The sequence below is a fragment of the Balaenoptera borealis genome (assembly GCF_965194805.1).
Source record: "Balaenoptera borealis genome assembly, chromosome: 8".
NCBI lineage: Eukaryota > Metazoa > Chordata > Mammalia > Artiodactyla > Balaenopteridae > Balaenoptera > Balaenoptera borealis.
Genome location: NC_138865.1, coordinates 42,490,636 through 42,509,579, shown reverse-complemented (window position 1 = coordinate 42,509,579; position 18,944 = coordinate 42,490,636). Strand labels below are relative to the sequence as shown.

The window sequence follows — 18,944 nt, the reverse complement described above, 5'->3', positions numbered from 1 at the left end:
TTGATCATAAATTAATGAAATGGAAATAAAATACAATAGAAAGAGTCAAAACCAAGATGTTTTTCTTTGAACAGACTTTTAAGATTGCAAGAAAAAGGAAAAATAACTCCTTCAGAGATATGAAAACCTGATGAGGATATTATGAGGATATTACCTGCCAGTTTCATTCATGAACATAAGTGCAAAAATCCTAAACAACAGATTAGCCAACCAAATCTTGCAGTACATAAAAAAGTTAATGACTAAATTTGTTCTATTCTAGGAATACAAGGTCGGTTTAATATTTGAAAACCAATCCAAGCAGTTCACCTCATTAAAAGAATAAGGAAAAAAAATCATATGGTCATTTTAATAGATGCCAAAAAAGCATTTAATAAAATTAACATCCATTCATGATTAAACAAAAACAAACAAAAAATCACCTCTTAGCAAATAAAGGACAGAGGGGATTTTCTTAATATGACATAGAATAGCTACATAAAATTACATCAAATATCATTCTTAACAGTGAAATAGTAAAGGTTTTCCTTTACATATCTAGATTTAGAATAAATAAAAAGGCCTGGACAGCACCGTAAGGCAAGCAATAAAAGCTAAAAGAATTGGAAAGGAAGAAACATCATCTGCAGATGATAGGATAGTATACATACAAAATCCAAGAGAATGTAGAGGGACTTCCCTGGTGGCCCAGTGGTTAAGACTCCACACTCCCAGTGCAGGGGGCCTGGGCTCGATCCCTGGTCAGGGAACTGGATCCTGCGTGCCGCAACTAAGAGCCTGAATGTCGCAACTAAAAGATCCCAAATGCTGCAACTAAAGATCCCGCATGCAGCAACAAAGATCCTTCATGCTGTAACTAAGACCCGGCACAGCCAAATAAATAAATAAATAACAAAAGAATGTAGAAAAATTATTAGAATTAATTAGCAAGGTTACAGAATACAAGGTCAATACACAAAAATCAATTGTGTTTCCATATAACAGCAACAACAGAAAAATAAATTTTAAAAGGCTATTATTTATTACAATATAAACATATCAAATACCTAGGGGAAATAATGTGTAAGACCCCTAAGGATAAAGAAGACTTAAACCAGACTTACCTGGTGATCCAGTGATTAGGACTTGGTGTTTTCACTGTCTTGGCCCTGGGTTCAATCCCTGGTCAGGGAACTAAGATCACTCAAGCTGCGTGGCGTGGCCAAAAAAAAAAGAAAAAAAGAAGACCTAAACCAAAAGAGGATTATAGCATGTTTATAGATTGAAGGCTCGGTGTTCAAAAGATGTCAAGTCTCCTTACGGTGGTCCATAGACTCATCATCATTTCAATCAGAATCTCAACAAGCGGGGTGATGGTGGTGGTTGTTTTCTGGTGGAACTTTTGGGGGAAAGCAGGAGTTAGGCCACCAGAGACCCTGGGGACAAGTTTTGTGTTTCACCTTGTGAACTGAACTTTGTGTTCTTGCAGCTTCAGTCCAGGTGATAAGGCAGACGGAAGAAGGAAAAGCAAGAGACTGTCATACAGAGTGAAGTAAGTCAGAAAGAGAAGAACAAATACCGTATGCTAACACACATATATGGAATCTAAAAAAAAAAAAAAAATGGTTCTGAAGAACCTAGGGGCAGGACACGTATAAAGACACAGACGTAGAGAATGGACTTGAGGACACAGGGAGGGGGAAGGGTAAGCTGGGACGAAGTGAGAGAGTGGCACTGACATATATACACTACCAAATGTAAAACAGATAGCTAGTGGGAAGAAAAAATAGCTAAAAAAGAAAAAGCTAGCTATCTTTTTTTTTTTTTAATTTTCGGCTGCGTTGGGTCTTTGTTGCTGCGCGAGCGCTACGGCGAGCAGGGGCTACTCTTCGTTGCGGTGCGCGTTGCGGTGGCTTCTCTTGTTACGGAGCATGGGCTCTAGGCACGCGGGCTCAGTAGTTGTGGCACGTGGGCTTATTTGCTCCGCGGCATGTGGGATCTTCCCGGACCAGGGCTCAAACCCATGTCCCCTGTGTTGGGAGGCAGATTCTTAACCACTGCGCCACCAGGGAAGCATAGAATAGGGAGATCAGCTCCGTGCTTTGTGACCACCTAGAGGGGTGGGATAGGGAGGGTGGGAGGGAGACGCAAGAGGGAGGGGATATGGGGATATATGTATATGTATAGCTGATTCACTTTGTTATAAAGCAGAAACTAACACACCATTGTAAAGCAATTATACTCCAATAGAAATGTTAAAAAAGAAGGAAAAGCAATAGAGCTCTCCAGGAAGGCTTGCAGCAAAGGCTAGTTCCCTTTGGACTCTGGACCATGCCCCTGGGGGTGCCTCGGGACTTCCAGGAGCTTCCCTTCCTTCCACCCTCCCCCTCCCTGGTTTCCTGGATTGACAAAGAGGACTTTTGTTTCTGGCCTTGAGTCCTAGCTTAAGTGCCCCAGCAGCAACCTCAAACAGGCAGAGGGGCCAGGCAGAATAAAGCACCCCAAAGAGTTTTCCTATAACCACAAGCTGGCAGCCCCAGCAGGCTCTCACAGCCTCCCCATCCAGTTTCTGGATGGGGATCAAAGATAATCTGGTCTTGGTCACCTAGCCAGTCAACACTGGTCTTCCATTCCAGGGCTTCCTCAGGTTTCTCTCCTGCCTTCATCCTCCCAAAGCCAGGCACCCCCCGCAGTGTGCTAGGATGTGTGCTCGCCTCAGGGTTGGTGGAGGGCCAGGGAAAGACCTAGCAGGCCTTGTTTCCTATGAAGAAAAGCTCTGGAAAGGTCTTCTGGAGGGTGTGGGCAGTGAACCTGCAAGGCAGGGCAGGCCCAAGGTGGCGAGAGTACCCACAGGCCCCACAGAGCCAGCAGGGCCAAGGTCATTAGCCAAGCCCACCAGGCACCAAGCCCAGGGCCTGCGAGAGACGAAGTTGAGCCCCAGCACCTGAGTCAGAGACAGAGTGTTCTGAGCTGGCAGGCAGGGCCCAGGCTGGCATCTGAGAGACATTGCCCAACAAACTCGTCATGGTGGAGATTTCTTCCGTCCTCAGCATCAGGTCAGTTCTCCTCATTCCACGTCTCACTGTGGCTGGGTCAGCTTCCATCCAGAGCGAACCGCATGAAACATAAATCACTGAGGTCTGGAGTCTGATGAAGTTAAACCCAGCAGAGCTTTTTAGAACTCTTGATTCAGCCTGTCTAAAAACCATGAATCATCAGACACAGCCCCTGGTTTCATTTAGGAAAATACCATTGGCTAAGAAGGTTTGGGAGGATTGGGAATGGTGTGGCGGCTGCCCTCCTTTAGGGAGAAGAGGTGCCTAGAAGGAAAAGGGAGAGCTGAGCAGGAGTCCAGGCCTCAGCAGAGCTGCCCGTCTCTCTGCCCTCCCCATGTCCCCAGCAGCCTTGGGACAGTACTGTGCCCAGCCCCCCTGGACACCAAGTGTCAGCCCAGGGAGGGGACAGGGCTGAGCACTGGGATGAGGGAGCTGTACTGTCTGTGAACCGGGGGCTGCCGCTTGCCTCACAGAGCGACGCTTCCACAGGCAAAAAGGAGCCCAGCTTCTTCTTCAGGTCCACGTGGGTCCTCAGCTCTCAGGCGTCTCCCTTCCTCCCTGTACCCATGACCCAGGCCCCCTGCATCCTGGTGGATGATTTCAGTGTTAGCCACTCCCATGTGTCTCCCAGATGGAGGCCGCACTAATGTCCCTGGTATAGGGAGCTGCTGCCACGAAGTGTGCCAGATTCCCAAGTCCTCTGAAACTGTAAAAGGAAAACAAAACAAAACCCAAACAGCACAAAACAGAAACCAGGTCTTGGTTCTAGCCCCCTCTCTACACTGCACTTCTCTTGGCGCTGCTGCTGAGGCCAGGCTCGAAGCGAGGGCCGTGTCTTCTGGCTGAGGCTGGGCACTGCTCAGCCTCAGGCCTCCAGCTCTCACGCTGTTTCGTGCAGGGAGAGCAGCTGAGGCTGGATGAGTGGCTGGATCATGGTTCTGTGGCCAGAGCCCCGGGCCGGGACTCCTGGATCAGACACTAACTCCATGTGACCTTGTGCAAGTCACATGACCTCCCTGAACCTATGATTCTCATGATGGGGATTACTGTAATGAGCAACGCAGCGCAGGTGAGAAAGGGCCAGGTGTGCTCATAAGGGGAGAAGCCATGTGAGGGATCACAGTGGTGCAGCAGTTCGCCAAGTCCTCCTGTTCCCTCCCTCATTACAGACGTGCCTTTGGGGAAGTGGGGAACCAGAGAGCTGGGGCCTGGGAGCTGGCCTGTCTCCTGCGCTGCTGTCATCAGCGGAAAGCAAAGTCGCTGAACACACAGCAACAGGACGTTTCACAGAAAGGGAGTACTCTGAAGGCCCCACCAATGGCCCAAGTCCCCGGCTGGATAACCGCTGGTGGCCCACCCTGACCAAGGCTCTCAGTGCAGGCAGCTCCAGCTGGCTGGGCCCCCGTGGAGCTGAGCGAGGGGGTGGGGTGCAGGGCTCGGCACCCAGCTCTCGGCACCCCACCAGACAGAGCGTCAAAGATAGTGGCGTGCACTCTTACTGGTCACAACCTGGTACCCTCCCTCCTGTGGCACATGCCTCCCAGGCAGGCATGAGGTCCAGGAGGACACGCCAATTGTCTGGCACTCACATCTGGCCCGGAAATGAATCTATGATAGCTGCAGGCTTGGGTCTGTGTCAAAATCCAGATGTCAGGGCCTCCCTCAGCAGCAGGACACCTGGATTCCGGGGCCAGAGATCCACAGGCAGCGGGATCGCCCCCGCTTCCTGCTGGGTTCTTAGTCCTCCCAGGGCCCTGATCAGGTGCCTCAGGCCAATCTTGCCCCTCCAGAGCCAGGGCACAGTGCCCCCATCCCCGCCATTTTTTCTGTTGGTTAACATTTTTATTACCCAAGTATAACAGGCATGAATATTTAATGGAACTCAGGAAAGAGTGGCAAAACTGTCCTAACTTTATTTTTCTAAATCCGAGAGAATCGCTAGAAGCTCTCTGGCCCTAGTTGACCCCGTCCAGTCTCCATGGACATCCCCAGATCATGCCACGTCCCCCCTCAATGTGAACAGGGCACAGGCCTCCATCACTCCCCCCATAGGAGGAAGCCCCCGTCTCCCTTCCAAGTCTGGGCACTTTCATGGAATGCAGCTCCCCTGGGGGGCAACCAGCTCATTCTCTCAACGGGGCTAGTCCTTGTTAAAGGCCTCGGCCCTCAGGCAGCCCCCAAAACACTAAAGGTAGTTACCCCAGAATGGGAGCCTGGCCACACTGTCTGTGCAGAGAAGGGAGATCATCTCTTCATTTTATCGTTCGTGCATCTGCTCCCACAAACAACTGCAGAATAATCTCTGCACTAAATTATTCATTTTCCTGCCATATGTGGAAATACCATTCTGTAGTTTGCTTTTTTCCCTCAGACCTCTTTCTAATCAGTAAGTATAGATCCACCTCATCATTCTCAGTGGCCACCTAGTACTTCACTGTTTGGATGATCCTCACTTTACTTAGCACAGTCCCCCATTGATGGTGGCTTCTAGGTTTTCAGTGTTACGAGGAATGGCAGGGTGAACACTGCTGCATGCGACAAACACTCCCTCCTGCGCCTCTCCCTCAGGGCCGATGGGATAATCAGGGAGCCTGAGTTTGGAAAACCTAAGGGGGAGCAGGTGCAAGGAGTCTGCCGGAGCTTGGAGGGGACTGCAGAAGAGGGAGATGGCAAAGCCACAGCATCTCAGCCTGAGCCACCAGGTAGAGCTTCAGCAGATTATCCTGTGATGCTCAAGGCCTTCCTGGGAAAGGAGGGGGGAAGGCAGGGGTGATCCTGCTATTTTTACAAATGAAGACTCAGATAAAATGACCTTCTTCAAGGCAGTATAAAGGGTGAGCCTCAGGGACAAGGGGAAACCCAAGACCACGGCACTTCCTACTGGCGGGAGAGACCAGAGGTGGATTCATAAAACAGAAGAGCAAACTGAGACTCAGAGAGGGGAGTGGACTTGCCCAGAGTGACACAGCAAGTGGGAAAGCGGAGGGCCAGACAATGACCATTGTTTGTATGGCTTCTTCCTGGCCCCCTCCCTGGTGACCTGGCACACAACTTGCGCAAGGGCAGCTATCCTGGGAATGCCACGGTCCTCTGGTTTCTGGTCCATTGACCCTATCACTTCGCATGACATCCATACACCGCCGGTTCCTCTGCCTCCCAGCCTGGGTACAGGTCCTGGAGCCCAGATGAAGGCAGCAGCCACATTCCCTGCCCGGGGACTGTGCCAGAGAAGGAAATGAGGCTTGTCTGGCACAACCGGCTCAGCCAGGCAAACCTCATTTCCTTTCTGATGGGGGAAGAAGTTCCAGTTCTACGAAGAAATTGGCCTCTAGGAATGTCCGAACTCCCAACTCCTGGAAGAAACTGGAGGAGGGGAGCCTGGGAGTGTGGTGGAGACTTGGCAACACCTAGAACTCAGTTATCTTCTCATTTCCTCAACCTCTCCCCCATCCTCCCCCGACACAGCTTCCCTCTGTCACCAGCAGCAAACGCTCCTGCCTGGGGAGGTTTTACTCGTATATCAATACCTCCATGGGCACCCACCCTTCTGGGTACCACAGCTCTGCTTCCAAAGGACATCAGTGATTAGGTATCCAGGTCACATTCTCCCATGGAAAAGAGATAATATACTGGGGGGGTGGCTGGTGTCCACCAAATCCACACCCACGGCTACTGGGCTCTGCCTGGCTCAGACTTGGTTTGGGTCTCAGATGAAGTGGGAGACTAAGGGCACTTCTCAAGGAAATGGCAACCCCAAGAGCCTGGCCCTGGCCCCCTTCCTCCCTGGCACCTTGGAGCCCACCAAGGAGGGGTTCAAGCCCCCCTCCATCACCAAGGCCGTCATTCCAAACACCTTCACTCAGGCGAGGCAGGAAGGTGTGGGGAAGCAGCACCGGTGAGGTCCTGGGCGTCTCCAGAAGAGGAGCGGTCACTTGCCCTGAGATCCACTCACCCATCTGCCACAGACACGTGCCCTAGAAGAGGAAAAAAGGAAGATCCCCAGCACACCTGGTGTGTGCATGTGTATATGTGGGTAATGTGTGCACAGGAGTCTCTATGTACATCTCAGCACGTATGTTCACCTGCACTTTTAAAAATTTAACAAATACTTGTAACATGTATAATGCTTATTATGAGCCAGTCTGAGTGCTTTATAAGATTAATTCACTTGACAATCCTATGAAAGAAGTACTGTTATCCCCATTACACAGATGAACAAACTGAGGCACAGAGAGGCTAAATCATTCACCCAAGGTCGTGGAACTAGGAAGAAGCAGCAACAGGATTTGAACCCAAGCATTCTGGCCTCTCCTAGGCACATGTCAGCATATATGCATCTGGGTGGATATGTGCATCTTTGGGGAGGGAAGGGTGCCCCACTTAACCTGGACCTTACAGCTTGGAAAGCCCTGTAAGGCAGCACTTTGTCCAAAGGAGTCTCCTGGCTGGAAAGTCAGATCTGAGTACCAGCCACCTCTGCTCAAGCCTGAGGCCACTAGGGGTCCTTCCAGCAGTCACAGGGATGAGTGGAGACAGCCAGATGGCTCTGGTGGGGCTACAAGGGGCTGCCCTTCCTGCTCTGTTTCCCAACCGGTCCCACAAGCACAGCTCCATCCCAGCAGGGCCTGCAGCCCCCTCAGCCTGGAGGGCGGGAGTGACCTCTCCTGCACACTGGTTTCCTCCGGCCCATTTCTTCCAGATGCCGATTCAATCGAAGCAGCATGTCAGAGGCTGCTGATGCCTGACCCCAGGGGCACTGCGGAGGAGGAGGAGGAGGTGGTGCCCAGGGTACTTACCGTCTCAAGTCCTTGGGTCACAGCTAAGACCCTTGAGAGCGTCTGGTTAAATTTCCTGGGGCTGACAAGAAAGCTTATTTATCTAAGCTACCCTGTGAACACCTTGTGTAAATGGCTCTGAGAACTATCTCAGAACCATGCTGGCGTTTGTGGAAAACAGCAGAATGTGGCCAGAGAACTGCTGGGGAAACTTGTACTCTGAAGTGGCACCAGCTGCTGCATAGTGAGTACCTGTGAGGTGTCAGTCATTGTGTTTCAGACACATCATCTCTTTTAAGCCTCAAAAAGTCTCTACGTGTTATTATTCCCATTTTACAGATATGAATATGAGGCTCGGATGGGGAAATGGCTGATCCCAGTGAGGTGCGTGCACTCTGTGTGATCCCAGGCAGGGGTGTGGAGCGTAGCTAGGTGAGATACCACCTCCTCCCCCCACCCAACCCCCCAGCCTCCCGAGTGAGGCAGGCACAGGAGGCAGACCTCTGCTTTCCTCAGATCCTCCCAGCAGGCAGCCCCAGTCACTGCCCTCCAGCTCTGGGAGAACCCAAACCCCTTACATCAGAAGAGAAACCACCTGCCGTTACAAAGATAGGGTCATTTATTCACGTTATATTACTGGATTTTAAAGGCAAAAATACAGTTCTGTTTTGAACACCAAGGTCAGACGTTCCCCCACTTACAATGGTAAATACATACATTTGCATACACGGGAAATCGAAATACACAGCACAACAGGTCTCCAGGACAGGGACGCTCCCCTCCCAGCCGTGTGGGGTGCCCCACATCCAGCCCTCAGGTCAGCAGAGACCCTGCCCAGGCTGACAGTCAGCACCAGCATTTCCTTTACCCTCTTATGCCACCTCTGCCCTCTGATCTTTCCCAAAGGCCACTTTACAGGGTCACCAGCAAACAGAATGGACAGAAATAGAGAAAGTCACAGCACATGACAACTTCATGGTGACAACTTCCAGGTGAAGGAAATGGTCCCTGAACCCTCAGCCCTGAACTCCCCAGTGAGGAAACAGGACCTGCAGCATCTCATGAACCAGGCAAGGTCCAGGTCTAACCTTGAGACCCAGTTAGCGCACCGGAAGATCAGCAAATGGGGAAGAGGTGCAGCAGGATTTCCCTTGGTCCTGAGAATGAACCACATACTTGACTATTACAATGGAACATGAAAGAAAATGTAATAGGAAAACAAAAATGAAAAAAAAGTCAGAATTTTGTTTTAAGAGTAAAGTAAGTAACAAAGAGGTTACCACCCAGGATATTTGTCTCCTTTCTTCTAAGGCACTTTGGAAAAGTCAGGATCTGGGGATAGAAAAAGAGGCCTTCATTCTTTGCATTTCCCAAAATTTCCTGTCAGTACATTCCTGGCTTTATCAACATCACTGTTAAGGAGTGGGGAACTGACAGAAGGAATACTCTTTGCATAGCCCAGCTGCTTCTGCAGTGGAAAATAAGTTGTAACCAATACAAAGGCTTCTGGAAAAAGAAACACATTAGCATCTGAGATGCTCAAAGTGATAAAGGCACAGGTTCAGACTGGGGCCAGGCACCAGCTCAGCCTCCACACTGAGGGCTGGTTTCCAGGCTGCCACCAGCTGTAAGGTCCACCCTGGGGTTAGAAAGCTGAATTTTAAGCCCTCAGCCCAGGCTGGACCCAGCAAGGGCACCCAGTGGCAGGAACTGCCTTGTGCATCTCACCCCAGCCAGGCTAAAACCTCTGGCAGCAGAGGTGGGCTTGGGGAAGACGTCGCTGTGGGTCAGCCTCCCTGAAGTGGGAGCACCTGCTAAAAACCTGAGGGGGAATGGGAGGCTTTAGGCACCAGAGTGGTCGTGGGGGAGTGTGGGTGGGTTCAGCTGAACTTCTTTCTAGATCTCTAATTAAAAGGCACATTCATGCTGGAGAATGAATAGTCTGTTTGACCCTGAGCGCCACAGGCCAGTTTTAGGGAACAGGCAAGAGGCACAGGAACAAAAAGGGGGAGGGAGGGAAGAGAAAGGCAGCAGAAGGGAGGAAGGAGGAGGAGGGAGGAGAACCGGTCCTGCAAGCTGGGCCAGGCAGCGTGGCCACCAGAGCCCAGAAGGCAGCACCCAGGGGCCAGAGGGAGGCTTCCTCCTCCTGCCTTGGCTAAGGGCCAGTGAACAACCTCAGGGCTGTCATTTACAGCTCCACAGCCTAGGGCCCTAGCGGGAGGTCTTGGGGTCAGTCTGAGGAGGTGAGGGTTCCCTCAGCCCTGCCCACCGGGGGGAGGGGAGGGAGGTAGAGAGGTCAGCCAGGCAGGCCGAGGCTTCTGTCTCCCCCAGGAGTCCAGCTCAGTAGTGCTGATGTGGAGGCCTAGCTCTCATGAAGGGGCCCAAAGATGACTCTGCCCTTCAGAAAACCTGGCCTGCCAGCTACATCAGAGGCCCGTGTGTGGCCACTACAGCATACATCATTTTTTCCCTTAAAAAATGCTCAGTCCCCTCCCCACATTTAAAACACCACAATAAAAATACATGGGAAATTCAAGTTTATATAGCATGCTCAGAAAAATAAATTGCCATGACTAAACACTATGCAATTCTGGATCAACACAAAATCAAGCTAGCTCGTAATTAGAACCTGATTTGTTCTTTCTTTAAAATACTACAAACTGCTATTTTAAAAAAGGATTTACATTCAGAAATCAGACAATCTGGAGAAAGGCCACTGAATGTGAGAACACCCAAGGCTTTTGCTCTGGTGGCTAAAGTCACCTTGGAATTCACACGTTAGCAGGGCGAAAGGTCCCAGGCTCAAGTTTTAAAGTTGTTTTGCTAAGGAAAGACACACACACACACAGTGATTGTAACAGTTGCATACCACGGAAAGAAGGTGGGGAAAAGGGGGTAAAATGAGAATGGTTGAAATCGTGTGTTTTTCTGTTATAATGTGACACTGAAAAAACATCACACCAATCCAATTTCAGCAGCACTCTCCAATTTTTCATGAAGTAATAATACCACAATTTAAAGCGAAATTCTTACCTATATCACAACAAATTAGCAGTTTTTCTCAGGGAGTGAGTCCCACAGTCACCAAATTTTGGGCTGTGTATAGCTCTGATTCTTTGGGGTGACACTGTGAACATGTTGAGAACCCCCCAAAGGCTGATAGTTGCTATGCTTACATACACCTCGTGGGGCTAAGAAGTCACATGCCGAGCCAAGTTGGGGGCAAAATATCCCACTCGTCCTGGTCATCTGGAAAGGCGTCTGAACGATGAGCCGAAAAGGTCTATCACTCTGATCGGTAAGCATGAGAGGGACCAGCCCAGCAGATTGGCAGAGACACACAGCAGAGGTCCCTGGCCATTTTCAGGTCTCTTATCAGTGCACCAAAATGCTAGCTCGGTGTCCCGATGTCCACTGTGATTTCGGTATACAACGGGAATCTCTGCACGTCCAGCACCAGGTAGGTGAGTGTGTTCAAACCGTCAGAGAGCATTGTCTCTTTTGTGTGTGCAATTCGGTCAAACCTACAGGGAACAAACAGGCAAAGGGTTGAAGCCAAAACAAAAATCTTAAAAAAAAAACTTTAAGCATTTGTACTTTTTGGCCCCTCCTCCCCCTTCCTACTCCAATCCTGTCCCGTGGGTTGAACCCTCAAGGCATGAAGCCCATTCCAGAGCTTCATTCCTACAGCCTGCCCCACCTGAAAGGGGAAAGAAGCAAACACACACGGGGGAGAGAATAAAACACAGAACACACCTCTGAGGATTAGGTTCATTTTTCTTGTCTCTCGAGTGGCGGATCATCCGACACTTGCCGATCACAGCATTTGGGCGAGATACAGACATGCCTTTAAAAGCTAATCTGTAAGGCGTAAAGAGACAAGGCGTCATTACAGAGCTTCCATAAGGCTCGGGTCCCACAGTCCCAGCTGCAAGACTCTTGTCCTGTCCACCATCCTGTCAGCTGTTCTCACCCGGCCCACACCCCAGCCCAGTGCACAGGCATTGCTTAAAACTCACACGCCTTTCCCATAACATTTTACCACTGGTTCTAGGTCGTGTTGGTGACCACCCTGTGCCAAGCACTGGGGGTGTCTGCCCTCATGGACTTTATAATGTGGGTGCTTAGAACATAGGGCCATCAGTGCCAGTACGGAGGGGAGGAGGGAAGGGTGGGGATGCGCGCAACAGAGGGAGAAGCAACCAACTCTACCTGAGCAAGACTAGGCAGAGCCAAATCTTGAAGATGAGTGGGTGCCTGCCAGAGCACTTCGGGCAGTTAGGACAGCACAGGCAAAGGCAGGGAGGCGAGGGCAAGCACAGTGCCCTCAGGGAGTACCACAAGCTTCTGGGGAATGGTGAACAGGGTCTGGGGTAGGAAGTGGCCGGAAAAAAGGGCAAAGACTCGTCATGGAGGCCGTCTTAGAGCTTTTAGCATCCCTGAGAACAGTGCCAGTGTCGGAAAGGGATATAACACCAGACATCCCTCGGTATCCGCGGGGGACCGGTTCCAGGACAACACCCACCTTGTACAGTGGATGCTCAAGTCCCTTATATAAAATGGTGTAGCATTTGCATAGAACCTATGCACATCCTCACCCTCCCATATACTTTTCTTTAAGCCTTATTTATGTATTTAATTTTTATTGGGGTATAGCTCCCATATACTTTAAATCTCCTCTAGATTACTTATGATACCTAACACAGGGACTTACCTGGTGGCGCAGTGGTTAAGAATCTGCCTGGCAATGCAGGGGACACAGGTTTGATCCCTGGTCCGGGAAGATCCCACATGCCGCGGAGCAACTAAGCCCGTGCGCCACAACTACTGAGCCTGCGCCCTAGAGCCCGTGAGCCACAACTACTGAGCCCACGTGCCACAACTACTGAAATCTGCGCACCTAGAGCCTGTGCTCCACAACAAGAGAAGCCACCGCAATGAGAAGCCCACGCACCACAACCAAGAGTAGCCCCTGCTCGCTGCAACTAGAGAAAGCCGGCGTGCGGCAACGAAGAAGACCCAACGCAGCCAAAAAATGAATGAATTAATTAATTAATTACTTAAAAAGAAAACCTAATACTATGTAAATGATATGTAGCTAGTTGTAAATGCAATGTAAATGTTATGCGAATAGTCGCCCGTGCACAACAAATTCAAGTTTTGCTTTTTGGAACTTTCTGGAGTCTTTTCTCCTGAATATTTTTCGATTGAAGGTTGGTTGAATCTGTGGATGTGGAATCCGCAGATATGGAGAGGTGACTGTATACAGTGTTTCCCAAAGGTTTTTGGCCAAAGGGAAGTCTCTCTGATAAGCAATATCAGAATGGAGAGCTGGGAACAAGACTAGAGGCAGCCAGAACGGGGTGCAAGATCCTGTGTAGGTTCTGGGGGAGAAAGGAATGAGGACCAAAACCAAAGCCTTGACAGCAGGAATACAAAAGTAAGCTAAGAGGCAGGAATGGCCGGTCCTAGATGACTTCAGGGTTCCCAGTCTGGCCTCCCTCAGTGTTGAGCTAGTGCCTGGCACACAGCGAGTCGGTACACAACAGGAGTTAGGTTCCTTATCATTCAGGAAAGCTGCTCCAGGGGGAGGAGCAAGATAGGGGTAGGGGATTAAGAGGTAGAAACTACTATGTATGAAATAAATAAGCTACAAGGATATATTATTGTACAGCACAGGGAATATAGCCAATATCTTATAGTAACTATACAAGGGGTTTAACCTTTAAAAATTGTGAATCACTATGTTGTACACCTGAAACATATACATTGTACATCAACTATACCTCAACTTAAAAAATAAAAAAAATTGAAAAAGGAAGAAAAGAAAGCTCCCCCACAAACCACTCATGCTTCTAGTCCCGCCACCCTCGGGAGGCCGTCCTCGGGGCTCGCTCCTGCCAACCTTTCTGATCACTCAGGTCTGTGCATCGCGGCAGCCCTGTACACCATCATACGGGCCCAGCTGCCCAGGTGTGGCGCTGTGAAAGCAGGTTTGTTTCTGTCTGGACTCCCTGCTCAGGGCTTCAGTGCCCTCCTCCCCACCGGGCCTTCCTGGCCCAGTGCTCTGCACACTGATAACAAATCTGGACACTTTAAAACGTAAGTTTTCTTCAAGGCCTGTATTAAAGACTTGGGTCGATGTCAAGTTCCCACACGAAGCTAACCTTAAATGACTTTGGGTGCTGCTCTGACAGACACCTTCTGTTAATTATCAAATTAACGTCCTCCAATTCAGAAAGGCACTAGGGTGTATTGTGATATCAAACTCAGTGACAAGTTCAGACTGGCTCCCAGAGGGAGAAGGTGCTTTCTGCCTGCAGCCAGCAGGGTTGGAAATTCCATTGCCAGGAAGAACTGAGCAGAATGTGGTTTCAAATGCCACGGACAAATGGTTTTTTACCATCTGTGATGACAACTCACATGATAAAGGTTTACCAGCTTACAAAGAGGCCCAGGGTGTGGACGGCCACATAGCATGAGTCAAAGTAAACTCACCCCTTCACATGGTTCTTATTTTACATTTTCCAAAAGGGTAATGCAAAAATCACAGAAGCTGCTTTTCCTAAAGACACTTTTTCAATTTATTTTGGCTGCGTTGGGTTTTCATTGCTGGGCGTGGGCTTTCTCTAGTTGCGGCTCTAGGCCACGCGGGCTTCAGTAGTTGTGGCGCATGGGCTTAGTTGCTCCGCGGCATGTGGGATCTTCCCAAACCAGGGCTCGAACCAGTGTCCCTTGCATTGGCAGGTGAATTATTAACCACTGCGCCACCAGGGAAGTCCCACCTAAAGACACTCTTTATCACCTATAGCACCTACAGCAGGGCACACCTAAGAATTTGGGCTGGGTGGGAACTGCATTCCTCCTGAGGGTCAATCCTTGCAGAATAACCAAGCACTGGTAGAAAGACCAGAAGTGAAGGGAGACACTGAAGAAAGAGATCTAATTTGTGACCATTACCTGTTAAAAATGTCATCATCTTCACCTCCCCAGCCCCAGTAGTTATTAGGAAATCCATTGATGGTGAGAAACTGTTGTTTACTTAGAGCAGAGACACCTCCAAAATACTGCACATAAGGCAGGCTGGGGGAAAAAAACAAAAACAAACACACACACACACACACACACACACACACACACACACACACGACCAGTGGTTAGTAAGTTTTGACTTTTTGAAATAAAGCTTGCTCAAAATATAAACACTTCTAAAGTTATTTTTATTCTCTGGAACTTTTAAATTAGGGATTTATGTGGGTTTTCTTTGTTTGTTTTGTTTTCAGATCAGACTCAAGATTATCTTAGAGAAGACACAGATACCAAAAAGTAGAATCTTGCTCTTTCTGAGAACATTGTGTTGCCCCTGTGGTTATCTAGAAAATCAGTCTGTGACAAGAACATAAGCCCAGTTCTGTTGCACCGCTCAGGAACCTGCTTCCCATGTGTCTTGCTTGCTCCTGCACAGGAAATCCTTGTTCAGAAGGTCCTAGACACTGCGACTGCTTTAGAGTCTCCTGTGCCCACACTGCCAACCACCCCTTTCCACCCCCAGCCCATCTACAGTCTAGCTTTCATTCTTCCAGAGATATACTAGCTTCAACACTGACCCCAAGAGTCAAGACAGCATTTCTGAAAATTTGCTAAAATAAAATTTTCTTGGAAAATTCTACCATATCCTGACATAGCAAAATGTATAATGGTGAATCTATTTTGACACATTTTCAAGGAGTAGGGCACCTGGGCTCTCATCCTTCCAAACCTTTTTGTATTTCAATATTTTAGTGGTTATGAATCGTGGACTCCTGAGGGATGCAGAGGAAGAACTGACGAGAAATGTTAAGAATCTGGACATGCCTAGAGGCCAAGCAAAGACCTTCCTGTGGGTCTTTTAAAGGTTGCGGTTTTGTGACAACCCTGTGTGCAGCTCCAAACCACACTTGGGCTCTTACTGTAATCCAAAGAGACCAAAACCCATCACACAAATGAAGGAAAACTCTAACTCAGACTTTGAGGGGGAAGTCAGCCAAACCATATAGAACATATGAAAAAAAGATGCAATTATTATTTTCAAATACATTCCGGAATTCTGACTGCAAGCATATACAAGCAAAGATCCCTGGGGGCCTGCTTTAACGAATCAAAAATAATCTACTTGTAAGTAGGTGTCATCATTTAAGTGCCAAGTCATCCCCCTTTGGCATACCGCACATTACAGTCTGCACTTGTAATGTGAGGGTTTGAACCAGAGGTAGCCAGGCCATTAAGGCTTCTTCATAATCAGTGTTCTTATAGAAATGGACTCTTAGCCACTTCAAGGGGGAAGTATATGCTATTTTGACAAGATTTGGTTTTGTTGTCTCTGCTGCTTTCTCTTACCTACCTGCCCCGTCTCCCAAGCCTAAGTAGTTCTGGGTAAAACAAACACGGTGCTGTGGTAAAGAATTAGGTAAGCACCACCACGCTTCAAGGGAGGAACTCAGAGGAGCTGGTGTATCTCAAAGAGAAGAAGATACACAAACAGGGAGGGAGAGGGGGAAGATAGGAGGGTACAGGGTGCCATTTGTAGTCAAATTTCCCCCCTTTAAGACAGTAAGTTTATGGTCTGAAGGCCTTTAATTTGGGGGAAGGACTTCAGAACATCCCTACGTTCATCTCACAGCCCTCATGCTCCCAGCAAGGGAGGACAGAAAGAAACGATGAGAATAAACGGGTCTGAAAGAAGTTGTTGTATCTAAACCACGGCACTGCTGGGCGGCAGAGGCCCGCCACACCGCGGTAGTCAGCCGAGGCCGGGAACGCCTAGCACATGGGTACCCGCAGCGCAGCTTCCCGGAGCTCCCGTGTCGACTCAGAACAGGGAGGGAGAGCTCAGGGCTCCCAACCGATAGGCGACTTACAACAATTTTATGTTGATACAAACGTGGCTAAATTACGGAACAAGACGCAAATTTCTTTTTTAAGATTAAAAAAGAAAAAGGACTACCAGGCTATTTTCCCCCTGTGACGATGTGCTTTAGGTAACACTGCTGCTCCTGGGGACAGGCTTCAGCCGGCTTCCTCACAAGAGGCATTTTGGTGGAGAAGTTTGAGCCCCAGTGTTTGAGCAGAAGTCTGTGCTTTGCAAGGACACAGAACCATGTTCCTTCTTAAAGTGCCAAGGAACATCTACCGAAGTGTCCAAGCCCGAGAATTTACTGGGGGAAGATGATTCCAATTTGTTTCCCAAACTGTGTGGGGAAGGGGAGAGAAGAAAGTGAAATAATATAGCTGCTGTTTGGAGCCTAAAGACGAACACCATCCCCAATATAACAACTCTTCTTGCCTGGATGTGCAGAGGTATAGGTGTTTCTGGACTCCATTTTCCTCCTTAAATAATAACTGACTACGGGCTTAAAAAGCACCCAGTTCTCAGAGCAGGCATTCTCCTCCAGAGCCTAAGAGGCACTACTCCTGGGCTGGAGGAATTGCGTTCCCTAGCTGTCACAGAAGAGACCAATATGTTTTCTGCAGACTCCGGTGAACATCTCTTACCTAAATCCAAACTTATCCATTGCTACAGAAATGTGCCGTGGCTGCGAAAAACACCTGTAGGTGTTACGGTCGTTCATTGGAATGAGGTCCACGTCACTAAACACAAAGCAGTTGTATTCATAGTCCTTCAAGGCCTCTTTAAAGCCAACGTTGAGGAGCTTCGCACGGTTGAACATGGATTCTCCAGCCTGGTGCAGAAACAAAAAACATGATATCAGATGCTATAAGGCCTTTGAGCAGAACACTCATGGGGACTGGTGACTTGTCCACTGCACGTGGTCATTAGACCATTCCTGGGCCTCATTTTCTGCCCTCACTTTACAACTCAATACCGAATGGCATTCCCTGAATCAGCAATCCCACTTCTAGGAGTTATCCTGTAGGACCTGCAAGTGTGCGAATGACGGGTGAACGTGTTCACTCTGTTCATCACACGTTCACCAAAACAAAAGATTGCAAGCAATGACGTAAGCATGACCAGGAAACTGCTTAAATAAACCATGGTACAGCCATACAATGGAATAGAGCTGTTTAAAAAAAATAAGGAGGCTCTAAAAGGAAATGATCATCAAGATGGTATTGTTAGGTGAAAGGCATTTAAAGATACGTGTCATTTATTCATATAGTATATATAGGCTAATTGCAGGTCACGTAGGTAACTGGTGACCATGGGACTTTTTCACTTCTACCTGCTTTGTGTGGTTGACTATGGTTTGATCACCACATTGTGTGCCTTCCAGGTGTTTGTCACTAAACTAGGTACCAGACAAATAGGGCAAACCCAAATCAATCTCTGCCCTCACAGCGCTCACAGTGTAGGGTGGGGAGCGGTGCGATCCTCGGCACGATAGACACAGTGTGTATGAGCGAGGAGGACACCTGCTTCAGGACGCCAGCCATCGGGTCCCCCAGAATCAAGTGTGTTGGTGCAAAGGTACTTCACATTTTATTTACTTCTCTTGTTTATTTTCAGTCTCCCCCCACTAGAACATAAGGTCAATGAAGGCTGGAATTTTTTACTTTTTATTCACCCACTGCCTAGAATACTGCCTGGCATATAATAAGATCTCAGTAAATAACCACTGGATGGATGGATGGATGGATGGATGGATGAGTAGACCAACAGATGGGCTTCAACATTACAATGGCAGATGGCAATCCTTTTGGGAGACTCCGACCTAAGGGGCCCCTCAGGGTCACCACCATGGGTCTGTGCTCTTACCAATCACAACTCCCATGACCCCAGGTTAGTAAGGCTAGTAACAGCATCGACACAGCCACCCTTACACTTAGTTCACAAGCCCTTCCATACCCATGCTCTCATCCTGGCCAAAATTCTCCCAACGTTGCCATGAAGAAACAAAGGCCACATACATGACACAGCTGGTGCTGGAGCCCAACACCCTGGAATCCTCACTGAGTGCTCTTTCCCAATATCTCTTGGGACCAACAAGATCAGGGCCCTCTACTTTGGGAAAAAAAAATGTGCCCCAGAAGGGTCTGGAGTAGCTATACAGTCTCAAAGGTAGAATGCTGAATATCCTCTCTCCAGGACTCCAGTGGAGAGGACTGTGTGAGTACGGAGAGCACAGACGGTGCCACA

General features: G+C 48.8%; 1 protein-coding gene across 2 annotated transcripts in view; it reads right to left on the bottom strand.

The window, feature by feature from the left end:
• Window positions 1–8,411: 8,411 nt before the first annotated feature.
• Window positions 8,412–18,944, bottom strand: part of B4GALT1 (beta-1,4-galactosyltransferase 1) — a 49,787-nt gene continuing 39,254 nt past the window's right edge. The window contains exons 3-6 of one of the 2 annotated variants that reach the window (XM_082402442.1): window positions 17,342–17,529; window positions 14,771–14,893; window positions 11,567–11,671; window positions 8,412–11,334 (exon numbers count right to left, since the gene is read on the bottom strand). In XM_082402442.1, the coding sequence (XP_082258568.1) occupies window positions 11,202–11,334; window positions 11,567–11,671; window positions 14,771–14,893; window positions 17,342–17,529 (549 nt within the window). In that variant the 3' untranslated portion in view covers window positions 8,412–11,201. Of the gene's footprint in view, window positions 11,335–11,566; window positions 11,672–14,770; window positions 14,894–17,341; window positions 17,530–18,944 lie in introns of those variants that run through there. The other variant, XM_082402444.1, reaches the window with a different exon arrangement.